This window comes from Hipposideros armiger, unplaced genomic scaffold (assembly GCF_001890085.2).
Source record: "Hipposideros armiger isolate ML-2016 unplaced genomic scaffold, ASM189008v1 scaffold_52, whole genome shotgun sequence".
NCBI lineage: Eukaryota > Metazoa > Chordata > Mammalia > Chiroptera > Hipposideridae > Hipposideros > Hipposideros armiger.
The window spans coordinates 3063841-3081845 of NW_017731402.1; the positions used below are offsets into that span (position 1 = coordinate 3063841).

At 42.3% G+C, this 18005-nt stretch overlaps 1 protein-coding gene across 1 annotated transcript in view; it reads right to left on the reverse strand.

Annotated features, from left to right (window-relative positions):
* ATP8B1 (ATPase phospholipid transporting 8B1) overlaps positions 1 to 18005 on the reverse strand; it is a 127955-nt gene that overhangs the window by 62656 nt on the left and 47294 nt on the right. Inside the window, exon 2 of the mRNA XM_019640608.1 lies at positions 3093 to 3295. Within this exon, the coding sequence (XP_019496153.1) occupies positions 3093 to 3273 (181 nt within the window). The 5' untranslated portion in view covers positions 3274 to 3295. The remainder of the gene's footprint in view (positions 1 to 3092; positions 3296 to 18005) is intronic.

An 18005-nucleotide genomic window follows, 5' to 3' on the forward strand; every position in this document is an offset into this window, starting at 1 on the left:
TGGCTCCTGATTGTCACAGAATTACCCAAGGAGTTGACCTAAGTGATACCAAGATAGTGGGATCAAAAGCCAAACAAACAAACAAACAAAAAACTCAGCATTCTAAAGTCAAGAAATTTAAGGAAACTGTGGCTGAATAAAATTAAACTGGTTTCTCTAAAGCCCAAACGTCTTGGATCATTTGATGTTAATGGATGACCTTAAACTCCAAGAACAGGATAAAGAATTCTGAGTTTGTGGTTGCAGGGGCCCACACAATCTTCACGTCTAGGAAGATCTGGCAGAACTAGTGTTTCCCAGGACACACTCTAGGAAATACTGTTCTCATGTGTCCATCAGGAAACGACAGTGTTCATCCGATAGCATGGAAAACATTCCCACTGGTTTTTGTCAATCTTTGCTCAAAGTGAACTAAGGGTCAAGTTCCTTTAGCATAATCTGTGGGCTTCCCTCTTCCCCCATGGCACATTCAAACCGCATGTTTTCTGTTGTTCTTGATCTTCACAGCCCACAGTAAATGTCCTTCAACTGAAAAGCACTTGTGACTGTTTCTCTCCTTAACACTGAAACTCAGCAGGTCTAGGGCATCTTTAAAAAAAAAAAAAAGAAAACCAACTTTCTGCACTAAGATGATATTGTTAAAGAAACAAACGTGGGTCACCCATTTTTAGGCACAGCTGTGCTGTGAGTGGGCACTGGCCCCTGGTGTCACTCAGCCCGATGGTACTTCACACTGATTCATGCTCTAAAGAACTGAATTCTTTGAAGAAAATTGTCCTTTGTGTAAAATGCCAAGACAGACAGATGATGGTTGAAGAGAGCGACAATGACCTTAATTGAGAATATGCCCAAATGAGAATATGAAAAAAAAATTAAGAAAGGGGGAAAAAGGGATGCAGAGGAAGAAGGAAGGGAAGGATAGAGGAAGGAAGGAGAGGAAGCAGATGGGGGTCTGGGGGTGCCAAACAGGAGTAAAAATGGGTGGGAGTGGGGAGGTCTAACGATTACTAAATGTCCTCTGTGTCTTTGGGAAGGGCAGATAGAGGTGTTTTGAAAAGTCATAGGCCAAGTCATTTGACAGGGGTTTTGAGAAATGAGAAACACCAAATTCTTTTTAAAAATATAAGCTACTACTGGAAAAGACTGTGAAGGGCCAAGATCAAGCCTGAGTTCCCTCAATACCTGTATTTTAAGGGTAGACATCTATAAGAAATATGACCTCCAAACTCAATGATCAGGAGAGAGCCCTGAGCGCCAGAGTGTGAAGGAAAAAAACCAGAGCTGAGCGCTTCCACCCACTACGTGCTTCCCCGACATTCTCCAACCACCCAACCCCAGTCAGTGCCTTGGCTGCGTCCTCAGCCACATATCTGATACCGTGGCACCAGGCACCGACAGCAAAGTTCACCCTTCACCCCACTGAGTCAACTCTGCCAATTCATCAGATATTCACCTATGGAAGAAACTCCAGGGTTGTGATATGAAACTTAGGACAGTGGGGTTAGGAATGAGGAAGGAACATGCTATTCACTATTTGGGCAATCAGCTAGAACTCCCTTGCTAACCTGTTGGGCTACTTCAGCTCTACCTCCATCCGACCAATATCCAGTCTGGACCTGTTATGACAGAGGCCACATTCCTGTGCAGATTGGCAGTGATTCCATTTTAATTTATCTCAATTATCATGATTTCGGGACTTTCTGCTTAGAGGCAGAAAGCACTTAAGATTAATACTCAATAGCTTAAAACTACAGCCTGAAACCCACAGTAAGGTCTAAAAATTCTGTATGTTTGATATGGAAAGCTGAGGACAAGCAAATAATATACATTAATTAATGGTCTCCCCAGGTTTCAGAGACTGTGGTGGGAGGGGGCCCACATGGACATGTGCAGTCCCCAACATCGAGAACCTCCCCACGCAGAAGAGCTGAAGAGAGGCGCCATCTGACCAGACCAGGAGTAATCATTATCTAAATCAGATTTCATGCCTTGTCACTTTCTACAGGTGAAAACTGTTTGGAAAAAAAAATAATAACCCAGCTTAACCAGGAAGCAGAACCCTGGAAGGAATGTTGAGGGGGCAAGGAGTGACATGAGGAAAAATAGAATTCTGGGAGACATAGGAAGGCACACAAGCAGGGATAGAGACTTTGAGGAAACCAGATAAAACCAGGGGTTATTCTGATAGAGGTTATGGAGAGTTGTGCCTGGAGAGTCAGAAACAGATCAATTTCATGGAGATTTCTGTGAATGGGAAACTGAAGTTATTTAGCTGGAATTCGAGGGATCTTGAGGAAACATTTTCAACCTGGAACAAATCTGGAATCCAAAGAGAAAAGGATCAGCTTCCTTATGGAGCAGGAAAGCTACAAGAAAAGACCACATTTATTTTGCCAGGGTAAGAGAGCCAGCAGGAAATGGAATAGAAAAGCCACCGGGGAAAAAGCATAATCGTAAATGTAAGCTACGTTCTGTTACCCTAAATGATGGACTGTCTGTGGTCATTTTCAAGAAACATCAGTTGAGCTGAGTAATGGTGACAGAGACCGTATGGCCCACAGAGCTTAAAATATTCACTCTCTGGCCCCTGAGAGAAAAAAAATGGCGAACCACTGGTCTAGACCCTGCCTTGAAACGGCCCTGATTCTGGGCAGGTAGTACAGTTTGCTGTATAACAGGCCCCACATGGCAAGCAGAGACCCATAAAAAAATTTCCTAGAGAAACAGAGAGCCAAAACTATTTTATTGTCACAAGTGACTGAGCAAAAGGTATGGTAAGTCCGAGGTTCCTGAGCGCAGTAACAAGCAAATTCTACCTACAACTCCCCCGTAAAGACAAAGACATTAACTTCTATTTCTCGGCAGAACTTGTCAGATACAGTCCACCAGCCCTACATACTGAGGACAATATGTACTTGCTGTAGCCCATCAACACTCTCCCAGTTGTATCCTAAGAGAAGGAGCAGAGCAGGAAGATGCCTCCTGCATGATGGAAAATGGGCCATCTGTCCTTTGCTGCCATTGCCACTGCTCACGTGAGGGTTGTTGAGGACGGTAGTACCTAGTGTCCTGGTCCCAGCACAGTTAGTTACCTTTTCTGAATGTCTCCCGTCTTTCCTCTGTTTCGCTGTTGACTCGATTCTGTACAGGTTCAACCTCAGGTTCCTGGTCTTCAAGTTCATCTTCTGTTTCATCGTCACTGTAGGGAACCACTTCGTCATTAGGCTGGGAATCCTCCTGAAATGTCGTTTCTGAGTCTCTTTTTGTACTCATTCTGCTGGCAGATTGGAACTACCTGGTTTAAAAGAAAGAGAAACAGGAGTGAATTCTGACCCGAGCCCAGTTTTTGGTTGAATACTGCCTGCATCCGGTTACAATGTCCTTTTAACAGTACCTTATCTCACTAACATGTAAATATGTCTGAATAATGACCCAAAAGTTAAAATTGTCACACAAATAAAAACAAAACCATTCATTATTGATTAAATGCTTGGGTGAGAATTAACAACAACAAAAATGAGCCACAAGTTTTGTTTTGTTTTGTTTTTAAGGGGGTAGACAAACGTTAAGATTGTGTTTCAAATGGTGGGCCTCTATGCAGCGAAATCAATTGAATTAGTTCACAAACAACATTAAAATAAAATGCAACCGATTATAAAATATTAGAGTACAGCAGGCAGAGTAAGAGTTCGTGCTGTTTGGTGAAACGGTTTACAAAAGCGACGTATACACACATTTATTTGCATTGTGGACCTAATGAAATTGAATTTATTACTGTGGATTGCCGGCAGAGTTTGAAAACCACTGCCCTAAATTATCTGGTTTCTGCTAACATTAATATTCTGAGCCTTCATTCTGATACATTTTAAATGCAAGCTTAGGTCCTCAGATTTTGCGAATGACTTCCTGGGAGCTGTCCATAGCCAATTTTCCTGCCACCATCCACACTCTGTTATCTAGAATTTGTGTTTGTGTATATACCACTGTATAAAGTGACTCTACACAAGTGACAAGGACAACCTTAGTTATAATTATATGAGGAAAATATTTGCACAAATATCTCAGGACAGACATACAGCCTGGTGTTATTTACATAAGCATCGCATTGCCACGTACTCAGTACTGTTAAAAATAGCCGCTTATATTTATTTTGTGTTGCCTGCATGCCAAACTCTGCCTGAAATGCTTTACAGATGATGGCCCCTTGAAACTTCCCACACCACCATGGTGATGGTGTTGTTATTCCTACTACAGAGAACAACAAAACTCTGCAATGTTGAATAACCAGCACGATAATCATTAAAATTTTGCATCCAAAACAATTCCTTTCCAAGGAGAGATTTTCTATATTCTACTTTTACATTACAGTTTGTAATATATTTTAATTGAGAGTTCGTTGCCTGGAGTGGGACTATTTAGCTGATTGGATGCTTTATACCAAATCGAGCCTCTTGGACATCTAAATGTGTATAGTCATAAGTCCACATCTAGGGAACGTTCAAATAGTTATATGAGTGTTTTGTCCAGCGTTATTTAAAATGCTGAAACCCAGAAGCAACCTGGATGTCCAATGACTGGCAAGTGTGTACATAAATTGTGGCGTCCTCATATTATGGGACAGTGGGCAACACTTTAGATCACGGTCAGAAGGGGCTTTAATGACATTGCAAGTGTCCAAACACATTAGGTTGAAAGGTGAATTAACCATCCATATGTACAGCACCGTCCCAGTTATTCGCACACACATTTATTTTCCAAAATTCCAACAGTTGCCATGCATGCTTTTAAGTGAGATGATGCATGTAAAATGCTCGACTCAGTACTTAGCCTACACTAAGTACTCAAAAGTTACTCATTGCTTTTACCATTTAAACCATTTTTAAGTGTCCAGGCCAGTGTGGCATTAAGCACACTGCATAGAAACACTTTGTAAGCGATCACTTCATCATCCTTACTGCCACGTACCTCTGTGCTTATTTTCCATGTTAAGACTGGATCCATTCCTTCAAGGTTAAGGAGGAGACAAACAAAAAGAAGTGGACTTGACACACATGAGTATGTGATCCAAAGTAAGCAAAGCATTGCATAACCAACCATCTCGCCACCTGAATGTCCACTGTAGGCCAGATTTGTGCAGGCCGACCTGGAAAGTACAGGCAGGGAGCACCAAGCCACGTGGGAAGCTCCCTGCTATATGTTCCTATGTATGTGTAGAGTAGACAAACAGAGGACTAGTTTATCTCTGTCATTTAGGACTACCAAAGGAAAATTAAATAGGAATCATTTCTTCCAAGCCCTCGCTCATATAAAGCAGTTTCCAGGTCAGAACCATGATCCCTGTAAGGCAGGCCCTCTAGATAACATGGACTTGGAAACTTTGTAACGTCTCTTACCACCACTCCTTGCTCGCATGTGTGCATTTACTCAGCCTCCTTTAAGACAGGTGCAGGCTGTTACACTAGGCCCTGGAAACAGACCTCTTAGAGACTTCTGGGTTATTGAGGGATACAGATGAGTCAATTATGCATGAGAGCCATAAGATACAGTCACTTCTACCCACTCCCCCCGCCACACACACACAACTCCAAGCCATGCCCTCCTCTCCGTGTCCATGGCCACCACCCTAATTCAGACCACCATCATCTCGCCTCTGACATGCCACACGTGCACGCTAACTGGACTTCCTGCAATGAACCTCCACACGGCCACCGGAGTCAAGCCATTCTCCTTCCATTCCCTCCTTCTCGGTGCTCATGAAAGACTGTGATTTTCAAGACAAACACTCAAAAACTGTATCCACCATATTGGAACAAAAGTCCTCAGCCCCCTCTCCTCCACCCCTTTACCTGATCCTCCCTAAGGAAGGTTCCTTGATAAATGTATTGGTCAGAAACTGAAGCACTAGGTAGGAGGGGTCGTGTTACTGGATTACCAGCTTTAGGGTTCAGGATAGTGCATGGGTTGTTCCCCACCTCACTATCTCCATGTGGTCAACACCCCAGGATGGGGTCAGGCCCATCAGGCTTCCTTCTCTGTCTCCCAGCAGGCAATTGTCTGGCTAGTGGGCTCTAGGCTTTTCTGCAGGCCTGACTAAAGAGAGCCTGGGGAGGTGGCGGCTGGTTAGCTCAGTTGGTTAGAGCACAGTGCTCCTAACACCAAGGTTGTCAGTTCGATTCCCACGTGGGCCACTGAGATGTGCCCTCCACAACTAGAACAAAACAGCTACTCCACTTGGAGTCGGGGCAGCCATTTAGCTCAGTTGGTTAGAGCACAGTGCGCATAGCACCAAGATTGCCGGTTTGATCTCCACGCCCTCCACAAGTAGATTGAAATAACTACTTGACTTAGATAGAGCTGATGGGTCCTGGAAAAACACACTGTTCCCCAATAAAAAAGAAAAATAAATAAAATTGCTTAAAAAAAAAAAGCCTGGAGGGGCTGGGGTAACAATGAGTGGGAGAAAGGGGAGGAGCAGAAAATAAGGGGCATCATTTATAGCAGAGCTGGATTTGGGGCTTCTCCAGCTTTTAATTGAGTGGCACCGCATTTCCCATCCTGCCTTCTATAGTATTCAGCTCCCATGGTCATAAACCCCAGGAGACAACAGGGGCAAATGGCAGGGTTTCCACACTGGAACCCCTGACATCCAGCCTTTTTCATCTTTGGATGCTTGGCTATGAAACGCTTGTGAAGTGAATGCATGCATGAAATCTTCTATCCCCTTTCTGGGGAGGCACTGAAGGAGAGAAAAAAAGGGAACCCAGGCAAAAAGAATGAACTTTCTGCCTCTGAAGTCAGAAGGAATGAAAGCACAAACTTTTGTTGCTATCACAAGGTTTCTAGATTCAAATGAAGGGACAGTGGGGACCAAAAAATTTGAGTTTTGCTACTGCCAGGGTATAATCTATACGCACGCACAGCAACAAAGGGAATTCAGAGGTTGGGACAGGCCAAGAGGCACTGATCAATGAAATCTTTGTTGTAGGGCTTAATTTGTGTCCAGAGTGACCCAAGCTTAGACAGGAAGTAAGATTCACAATATTTATTTTTATTCATTCTTTGTCATTTTTATTTATTTATTTATTTTAACAGCTTTTAAAGTCCTCAACAAGAAAGGGTCTTTCTTTCTTTTTTTAAAAAATTAGTTTCAGGTGTACAACACAGTGCAATAGTTACACTTTTTACAAGAAAGGGTATTTCTAAATGCATTTTTTCCCTAATTTCATTTGCTTATTATTATTAAAGAAAATATAAAATGTGTCATATATCATGATATAGTAAATTCGTATATTATATGGCTGTATGTTCTATACTATGTATGTTTATAGTATATGCTTGATAAAATATAATCAATTACAACTCTGGCAGGCAAAATCTAAGGTGCCTCCAATGATCCCACCGTCTTTTGTACAGTTCCCTTCCCATAGGAGTGGGCTGCTTTTAACCAACAGAATACGGCACAGGTAATGGGATGTCTCGCCCACGGTTAGGTTACAAGAGGCTGTAACTTCCTTCTTGCCAGCCAGCTCTCCCCTCGTCCTGGCTTTGATAAAGCCGCTGCCCCACAGAGAGGCTCATATGGCAAGAAACTGAGTGAGCATCCAGCCAATAGGCAGAAAGGAACTGGGGTCTTCAGCCCAAGAACCCTCAAGGAAATGAATTTTGTACAGGTATGGCATGTACATATAGCTAACAATACTGCATTGTACATTTGAAAGTTACTGAGACTTGGTCTTCACAGTTCTCATCACGAGAAAAAAGTCTGTAACTCTGTGTGGTCAATTTATATAACTGACATATAAATTTGCAGTTTAGTTTAAGGTGTGCAACATAATGATTTGACTTATGTCTATACTGCAAAAGGAACGCTATAACTAAACTTATGGTGATCATTTTGCAATATTGTGCACCTTAAACTAAAGCAAATTTTATGCCAATTATATCTCAATACAACTGGAAATATATTTTTTTTAAATGAAACAGCCACATGAATTTGGAAGTAGGTACTTCTTCAGTCCAGCCTTCAGATGAGACAGCAGCTTGGGCTGACTCCTTAATTGCAGCTTTAGGAGAGACCCTGAAGCAGAGGATGCAGTTACGCTGTGTGTAGATTCCTGTTCCATAGAAACTATGAGATAGCAAATGTGTGTTGTATTCCGCTGCTATGTTTTGGAGTAATTTGTTACGTAAGAATAGATAACTAATACACATATCATTAATCACAAATAATAATCATTCTGTGGTAAGATACCTAAAATGGCCACTAATGTTTCCACCTTATTCTCAAGACGAGCCCCATCAAAGAGGCAGCATAAATCCCTGCTCTCCTAGTCAGTCCAGACACATGCTGCACCCTGTTTGGAATCTGCCCAATGCTCTTGAGCGTAAAATCTGACAAGCTTGATGACAGTTGTAATTAGACGGACAATCTGATGAAGCAACACTAATAAAACATATCTAGGATCTAGATTAAATTTAAACTTTATACCGTTATTGAGACACGATTACTGTCCCCAGGACAAACGGGGTTATATTTTTCATTTCCTCCCAAACTGAAGCCTAGAAAACCTGGAAGCATGGGATAAGTAATGTAAAACTAAGGGCCATTTTAACATCGCCGTTGTGGGGACAAGTCATCCCGGACCTTTTCTCATGATAGAAAAGGCTTCTCTGGGTCTACAGCGTCATCTGTTCCTCCGCAAGTCTACCCCTGTGCCCTCTGCCACAGAGAAGACCGACTACCATGTCACATTTCATAACTTCGAGGGCTACCATTGAAAAAGGTACAGGGAAACCTCAAAATTTGGACCCTTCAGAGATGGGCAGCTTTAGGTTGGTTTCTTTTTTTTCTTTTCCTGTTAAAGGATTTCTTGGCGATAGGCCCAACTCTGCCATGGGCTCCCCACCATCTCCTAATAATGACGATTATTTCTCATTAATATTACGCAGGCCCTAGCAGTGCCCTACGTATTTTTCACACCCATCATTCTCACACAATTGTCAAGGAATTATTCTGAGATGTGTGGCCAATATCACCGCCATTTTACCAATGAGAAAGTTGACATGGTTGAGGAACTCGCCCGAGGTTATGTGAGCGGTAACCTTACGATAAGGTCGTAAGCGTAACGTCAGAAGGGGTGGTGATGTCAGGTTGGATCCAGCCCCCCTCTCTGCAGAGCCAAGTCTGTGGTAGGTGTGATGCAGTGAACATATCTACTATAGATTCAGACTGGAGTTCAAGCTCTGTCTGGGGGCAGGGTATCAGAGCCTGCTCCCCAACGGCAGGTGTCAACTGCTTTCCTCTTCTACACACCAGTTTAGAGCCTCCCTAGTCACAAGAAAAACCTAGGCGAAGGAAATGGAGAAACTGGCCAGCAAAAGAGAGCAAACCCTGTGATCTGCAGACAGGCCTCTGCTCCAGGTTGTATTACCTCTGCAGCCGCGGTCAGCAACCCTCATGGTGAGTGTAGCTGCAGTCAGAGGAATCAAGGCCTTAAGAATACAGGAATCAGGGCGGTGGCAACCAGAAAAAATGTGTTTAAAATTAAGACAGGGTGGGGTTGCCATTCTTTTGTCTGAAAAACTAAGAAAAGAAATAAACAAAAGACTAGAACTGGTTCCCATAGGATAATAATGCCAGAATTCCCCCAAATGTTTATTTTGGAGACTCAGCCTCAATCCACAATTGTTTTTATAAAAAACACTGAAAGTAACCAGGAGAAACGCATTGTTATTTTTACATTCAAGCTTCATGCTTATTTGTTAGGGACAATGGCCCCGTTTTTACTTGGTCACTATTGCTTCTATGATTAGTTTTTTAAAAATTATATTCATGCTGAAATACTATAAAATCATAGAGGTTTTACAAGTGACGGCTGCCTGGAAGCAAAACCTCCAAGGTAAAATAAACAAAAATAAGACTTTCGAGTTGAATTCATCTTAACGTTTGGAGTCATCAACCTATCGATAGATGGCTGCATTGAGCAAATATTACACTACAGAAAGATCTAAGAATCAGCACAGTTTGCCAAAACTAAACATAAACCTTAAAAATTTCACTGTACAAAGACACCATTTATATTCCCTGTTCAGATCCAATCAGAACTGCTGGCTTGAATAAAAGGGTATAGAAGGGGCAGGTGTGCGAGGTAAATGGAAATAATAAACACACAGGGTAAAGATTACTCTTATTAGCAATTCAAAGACAGGCAAACTGATGGAAACATATGATATGTTTTATGCCTATTAAGTTAATATTCAATGAGTACATCGAATGCTGGCTGTGGTAAAGCTGAATGAACGCACTCATACACACACACCCCTGCTGCTGCTGGCATTGAAATTGGTACATTCCTTTTTTAAAGATTTTTTTTTTTAATTGGGGAATTGGGGGGATGGGAACAGCGCTGGGGAATTTGGGGAAAGGGAACAGACAAGTTGCTATCCTTTTGTTCTTCAGTCTAGTTGTGGAGGACGTTGCTTTACTGGCCCAAGTTGGCACCATCACTGCGCTCTTCCCGGGCGAGGCAGATCAGTTGCCAGCTTCTGGGCGGCTGCTCACTGCGCCTGCTGGTCGCTCACGCTGGCTGCTGGCTACATACAGTAGCCCATGGCAACCCACTGCAGCAGGGGCTGCAGCCTTCGCCATTGCTGGTGACTCATGGCAGCCCAGCTCCAGGTTGAGCTGTTGTTCAGCATCTTAGCTGTAGAGGGCAGTTGTCACTGGCCCTCATATGTGGGATCCGAACCGGGGCCCTCTGGCATCCCAAGCCAGCTCTTAACCATCGCGCCACTTGGCCGGCCCAGAAATTGGTACATTCTTTATGGAAAACAATATGGCAAAACTTTATGTACCAAGAATACTATAAAGATATCTACAACATGTGACCCAACAATCTCATTTATAGAAATGCTTCCAGTAGAGATCATGAAAGAAGTAAAATAACTATTCACATGAAATTTTTTATTGTCATTGTTAGCTAAAAAAGCAGGAATAGAAACCACTTGAAAGGCCAATGGGATAATGATTTTATAAATTATTATTTTAGTATAGCAATGAAAAACAACAGCCATGGACACAATATTCGTACTGATATTCATATTATTAATATGAAAGGGGGGGAAGACAGAAATCAGAATTGTTTCCTATTACTGCAGCTTTGTAAATAACACAAATGCATACTTTAGAGAAGAATTTTTGTGCCTTTTGAAAGAAGAGATCCACTGTGCGTGTTTCTCTTTGCAAAATAACCAGCAATTGATAACACCTACCCTCCCCTTGTTGAAGACTACTGAACAGTTATTTATGTGCTGGGGTCATTTCATGAAATCCTCACATCACACCCAAAAGGAAGGATTGTCCTCATTTTGCAGGCTTTGTAGAGGTTAGGTGACTTCTCCAGGGTCATACAGTGAGGGGTCAACCAGGTCGGTTTGCCCCCAAAATCTCTTAAGATTTGTCACAGAGCTGTTCAAAGGGGGAGAAAAGTGACATCAGGGTATTACTTTCTTTACTGTCACGCTCACCTGCACTTAATTTACTAGCATCTTATCCCTGCAAATGACTACAAAACCAACAACAGTGGCATGAGAGCTGGTTGGTTTCACCCAGAGGCTGTCGCTGAGCTCAGAAAAAGGATGGTTTGCATGTCAGGGAGGGAGATATGCACCCTATTGATTTTTGTCTTTTGTATCATTGCACCTTCCCAGCACATCAGTAACCCTAAGACTCTAATTCTCCCCCTAAAGATCACGAGCTGCCATGAAATCTAGTCTGTGTCCACTCTGTCCTCTAAGAGCCCTTGCTGGCCTCCACTCTGTGCCGGTGGACCCCAAACCATGACCTTCACTAAACCTCTGTGCTTCATGCACTAAGGACAGCAGGCCTCAGGGCCCTGGGCTGAAGTCCAGCGACAAAGTGATTTAAAAAGTTAATAGTTCCTTATCCTAAAGGTCTGTGGCTTGGACTGAACATACAACTTCCTTCATGTTACCTTTTTACATGTAAATGTTTCAAATTTTGCAGATAGTCATGTGTAAACACATTTCAAGATTTAAATGGCACTATGTCTGATTGGCACATCCAGTACGCTTAGGACACCTTCTTGGGACCTTTACTAGACACTGTCATGGTTTCATACATGCCTTGGATTGGTCACAGTGTCTGACTTCTCATTCCATTTGAAAGTTAACACCTCAAATTCTGGGTCCCGGAAGTCTCAGGGACGTAGGCCACATCTGGTGTTTAATCACTGTCTCCTCTGTTGCACTTAAAGTCAGCTTACAGGACTCAACTTAGATTGCAAACTCTCCCCAGACAGCTGAATTCACACCTGAGGTTTGGGACCAAGAACATAGTGCAAACACCTGGTTAATATTTTATGTCCCTTGGAAACACATTTGGCTCAAATGGTCTCCAGAGTTTCCTACAGACCATCAACAATTCTATCCGTCTGGCTTGCAGCATTTGAACAAATCAACAAACAGAAGTGTCTGAGTTTCTACCTACCTGAGAGGTCTAAGGACTCATGATAATACTTATAATAGAGCTTCTGGAGCACCCCATGTTTTCCTGGGATGATGGGGGTGAGCATTTACAAGAGAGCTGACAACACTTTCTATGTATCAGGCATGGAGATAAAGGCTTGACACGCATTATCTTATTTGTTAAGAGTCAAATTATCATTGCCATTTTACAGATGGGGACACTTGGCCCCAGGACGTATAGGTGGTAACTGGAATAAAATTCCTTGTCAAAAGTCTATGCTCTTAGTCACAACACTCAGTGCCTTACTTGTCCCTCACAACATTCCTGTGGGGTAAGCTGGAGAAGAGATAATCCATGCACTTTACCCCTGAGGAGACAGATAACTAAGGGACATACAGTTAAATCTGTGTTGGAGCTAGAATGGACGGGTGCCCAGTCATCTTGACATCCTCTGATCTCTCTGCTCAGGATGGGACCTCTGTGGAAACTGAGGAAGGGGGAGAGGCAGAAAGTGGAGGTCACTGTTTGCAAGCATGTTTTCATCCTTGCAAGAGAATGTCTCCCCTATCACCTAGAATCTAGGTCTCTAATCGTATATGAAATGTCTTTTGCCCCCTTCGGGGGAGGCAGTGTTTACGGCTGCATGGTTTCCTGCTCTACTTTCTCCTGCCCTAGACCCCACCCATCCCCCCACACCGACTGGTCAGGTGGCTTCAGGAAGGTGCCCCTTGGCAGTGCTCCTTAGCAGAGCCCTTAGGGCAGCGGGACCCAGCAGTCCAGCTGCTATCTCTTTTAAATCTGACTATGGAGAACCACAGCATTTGTATTTTAAGAATTATGACTTTCAAAAAAAAAAAAAGATACACTAACCACTGCCTTAGCCCATTCTCCCAGAACGAGAGATCATGTATGTAATATTGGGATTTATAATTCTAAATAATATGTTTGGTCTTCATCCTGATCCTGGCACCAAGCTCCTAAAATCTTTGGAATTTCCTAAGTGATGAGAGTAGTAAAGGTGATTTTTTGGAAAGCAGCAAGGTAACCTAAGGATAGGGGCTGGTTGCCAGGAGAACTAAGTACGTGATTGGAGGGTTGGAACTTTCAGCCCCACCCCTGACCTCAGGGGAGGGTACAGGGGGCTGGAGATTGAGCTCAGTTGCCAATGGCAAGTGATTTAATCAACCGTGCCTTTGTAACGAAGCCTCCCTGAAAACTAAAAAAGATGGGGTTCAGAGAGCTTCTGGGTTGGTGAACATGTGGGTATTCGAGGAGAGTGGCTTAGAAGCTCCGTGTCCTTCCCCCACACCTTGCCCTGTGCATCTCTTCCATCTGGAGGTTCCTGAGTTATATCCTTTTATAGTAAACCAATCATCTAATAAGTAAAATGTTACTCTGAATTCTGTGAACCACTTCAGCAAATTAATTGAACACAAAAAGGGGGCTGTTGGAACCTCCAATCTATAGCTAGTCAGAAGCACAGATGACAACCTGAACTTGCAATAGGTGTTGAGGGGGTGGGGAGCCTTGTAGGACTGAGCCCTTAACCTTTGGGATCTGATGCTATGCCCAGGTAGAGAGCATCAGAATTGTGTTGAATTGTGGGACACCCAGCCAGTGTTGGAGAATTGTCTGGCGGTGTGGGAAATCCACAAACACATTGGAATTGGGTGCAGAATCATTCATGTGACTCATCTAAACCTCCACAGCTAGTCAAGGGAAGGCTGCAGCAGCCAACAGGGACCTACAAAGGGGAGGGGGCAGCGGTTGGCCCCGATTTCAGGTAGTAAAGAAGTGCAGCCCTTGTAGAGGATTCAAAAAACTAACAAAATCAACTCAAAAGATGTATAATTTTTATTACTTTATTATCACCATGAACGGGTAATGTCAGTGGTAAAATAGTCCTCCTCTCAAAAATCTCTTTGCTATAGCTACTGCTCAGTTTTAATACTACATAAGCTTAAAATAAGCACTTAAAAAAATTACTTATCCTGTGATAAACATTAGATTCTCTGGGAGCTAATTCTGAGAACTCCTGGCTACACAGCCCACCGGTCACATGCAGGCTCAGCTGTATGTGTTACAAAAGTTACGTTTATGGGGTTTGTTGATGCTCACTTAGGCAGTTAGTGTCCCCAGCCCCTTGTTATTTTATATTCCGGAGCTTATACAGCAGAGTTGAAATAAACAATTATAAAGACAAGAGACAGAAGAAATTAAATTTAACACAAGTGATCAGAAAACAGAACACTTCCTTCAATTCTATTGTCCTCTGGGACCACCTGGAGTTCCATTTGTATTCAATATTTAAAAGACCGAAACATACAGTGAGTTCTGACTTATCTTCAAAACTTCAAAATGAGTTCAAGTTCAGTCAAAGAGAATGTCACTGCCTGGGTTTCTTTTCCAGCCATCATTCGGATTCATTTCATTTCAGGATTGTTAATTGAAAATAATTTTGTCCCATAGAGGAGGGGTGTTAAAAAATGATCTTCACCGTGTGTCAAAAACTCAGGGTACACCACTGCTGGCCATAACTGCCTGCTGTGGGTTGAACTGTGTGGGTCCCCCCACCCCTTCATATGTTGAAGCCCAACCCTCAGTACCTCAGCATAGGACCTTATTTGGAAATGGGGTCATTGCAGATGTAATCACTTAAAATGAGGTCATCAGGATGAGCCCAAACACAGTGTGACTGGTGTCCTTATAACTGTGGACATTTGGATACAGCGATAGTCACGTGCACAGGGAGAATGCCGTGCAAAGATTGGAGCTCTGCTGCCACAAGCCAAGGAAGTACCAGATGCTGGAGAAAGGGCTGAGCCTGGTCCTTCCCAAGCACTATCAGAGGGAATATGGTATGGCCTTGGTCTTGGACTTCTAGCCTCTAGAACTGTGGGACAACACATTTCTGTTGTTGAAGCCACTCAGTTTTAAGGCATTTTGTGACAGCAGTCCTAGCAAACTAATAACACTGTTTCAATGTGTAGTTTTATAGTTTTAAGCTCCTTAATTCCTACAAACAGTCAGATACTGCTTACTTTACATCTACAAATTCAGATTTCGCCTCTCCAGATGACTGTGTACCTAAAAGGAAAAAGCTGTGGCTAGCTTGTGTAACAAGTTATGTAATTAAGACATAAATGACCACATTTTCTTTTCTCTCCCAAAGATGAAACATGCTATTTTTTTTGCCACTTAACTACATGATAAGAGTTAAGATAAGAATTTTCAGGGCATACCCAGAAGAAACTAGTATTTAATGCAAATAAGGACAGGCTGCTCAAATAGAGACAGTAACTAATTCAGGCCCCATACAAACATCTACTCTGATTTGCATTTTAAGAGAACACATAATAAACCCACAAAAACATCCAACAGTTATTAAAACATCCTCAAAATGTTTTGAGGTTTTAAAGAAGTGCCAATTTAATTTAATAAGCTTTCTATTGCATTTCTTAAAAAACATGGCTCTGGGGGGAAAAAATGCCAATTCATTCCAGAACTTTTTTGTGCAGTGACATTTTCTCCTCTCATTCAATATTTGCTTCTCTTTAAAATTTCTCTGAGTACTTTTTGGGGAGCAGTAGCACCCAGTGGTGAGGGCTTGGGTTTGATTTAGCAACACCTACCCACTCCCAACCCCTGTACGCATAAGATTATACAGAGAGAACATTTTTTTAAAACTCTGGAGTGAAATAAAATGTAAAACAGCCAACCAAATTACATTTGAGTATTTTTTATTCTTCTCATCCCCTCTTCATCAACCCTTATCCCCTGCAAGGCCTCTCTTGAATACAACTGGACTCCCATGACTGAAAAATTACTTTTTCAGCCTTATTGTTATCATGCTACTTATAACTTTTATCATATATTACTAATGATAATGAACGTTTGTAATATTTAACGTGTAACTTCACCAGGTGTGGGGGGGAGCATACTATGGAGCTCTTAGTTGAGTCAGGAAGATCATCCTTTTATTTAAGAAACAAGGATCACTGTCATTGTCCTCTGTAGGTCTGGGTGAGTTGTCCAGATGCTCCCCCCACGCCCAACCCCTCTACCTCCCACTCCACCTCTACTTTGAAGTACAAACCTTCAACTATCCATCATAAATCAATGCCAAAGATAAATTCCCAACAAGTAGCAAATCTAACTGGCCTGAACTCAATATATCAACACAATAATTCCTGCGACTTCCCAGAGCTCTTGGGAAAAAAAAATAGAATAAAAATAAAGAGAAGAGCATCAACAATAAATGAGGGGTTTAAATAATCCATAAATCTTCATAGCCAAGTCAGGAACAAACCAAGAGCATCTGCACAGCTCACAACCCAAGAAACAAAATTACATAACAGCCTTTAAACACCACTGGATTTATACTTTACTGTAGATATCTGGAACTAATGAAAATCTTTTCAAAGCATCTTTTAAAAGCACTCTGAAAAGACTGTGCTCTAGATTTACCTAAGGCCATTCCTTGATATTTCAGAGTTGTGACACATACAAGGTCAGACAATTAAGTTCACGAACTACTCCTAGAAAAAATGCTACATACCTTATTGCTGAATATCACTACAGTCACCTTCAAAGTAATCCCCTTGGGCAGTTATGCACTGACACCAGCGCCTAGTCCACCCTTCAAAGCAATTTTGGAACTCTTTTTCTGGAATGGCTGTCATCATTATTACCCTTGATGTCCTGAATGTCATCAAAATGTCTTCCTTTCAATATTTCCTTTATCTTCGGGTAAAGAAAGAAGTCATTGGGAGCCAGATCAGGTGAGTAGGGACTGTGTTCCAATACAATTATTTGTTTACTAGCTAAAAACTCCCTGACAGACAGTGCCGTGTGAGCTGGTGTATTGTCATGATGCAAGAGCCATAAATTGTTGGTGAAAAGTTCAGGTCGTCTAACTTTTTTACGCAGCCTTTTCAGCACTTCCAAATAGTAAACTTGGTTAACTGTTTGTCCAGTTGGTCCAAAATCATAATGAATAATCCTTCTGATATGAAAAAAGGCTAGCAACATTGTTGCAACAAGTTTGCGGACTTAATAGTCAGACTGCATATGCTGTCATCATACAGTCAATGAAAAGCCAAACTACACTCAAGTCCCAAAGTTATTAGTCCAGCCTAACAACAGGCTACCCAGAAACACTCCTGGGCCAGCCCTGCCCCAGCAGGTTGGTCTCTGGGCTCATCCCTGGCTACCACCCAACCCATGCTCAGAGGCCACACTTCGCTTCTCATCCTTCACCTTAGAGATCTAGGTATGCTGAATTTGTACCTTAGCTTTCCAAAGTCTAAACCCTATGCACAGAAAACAATGTTGCCCTAACCCTGAGGCCTGCTAGCACTGTAGATCTTTGCATGTATCACAGAAGGATTTACATACTAAGAACACTTGTCATGCTTTAAACACTCAGGCTATCAATAAGAAGAATCATTCGAATGAGATATAAATTTTGTTGTCTAGACCAACTACAAAATACAATTATTTCAACATATTCTGGGGC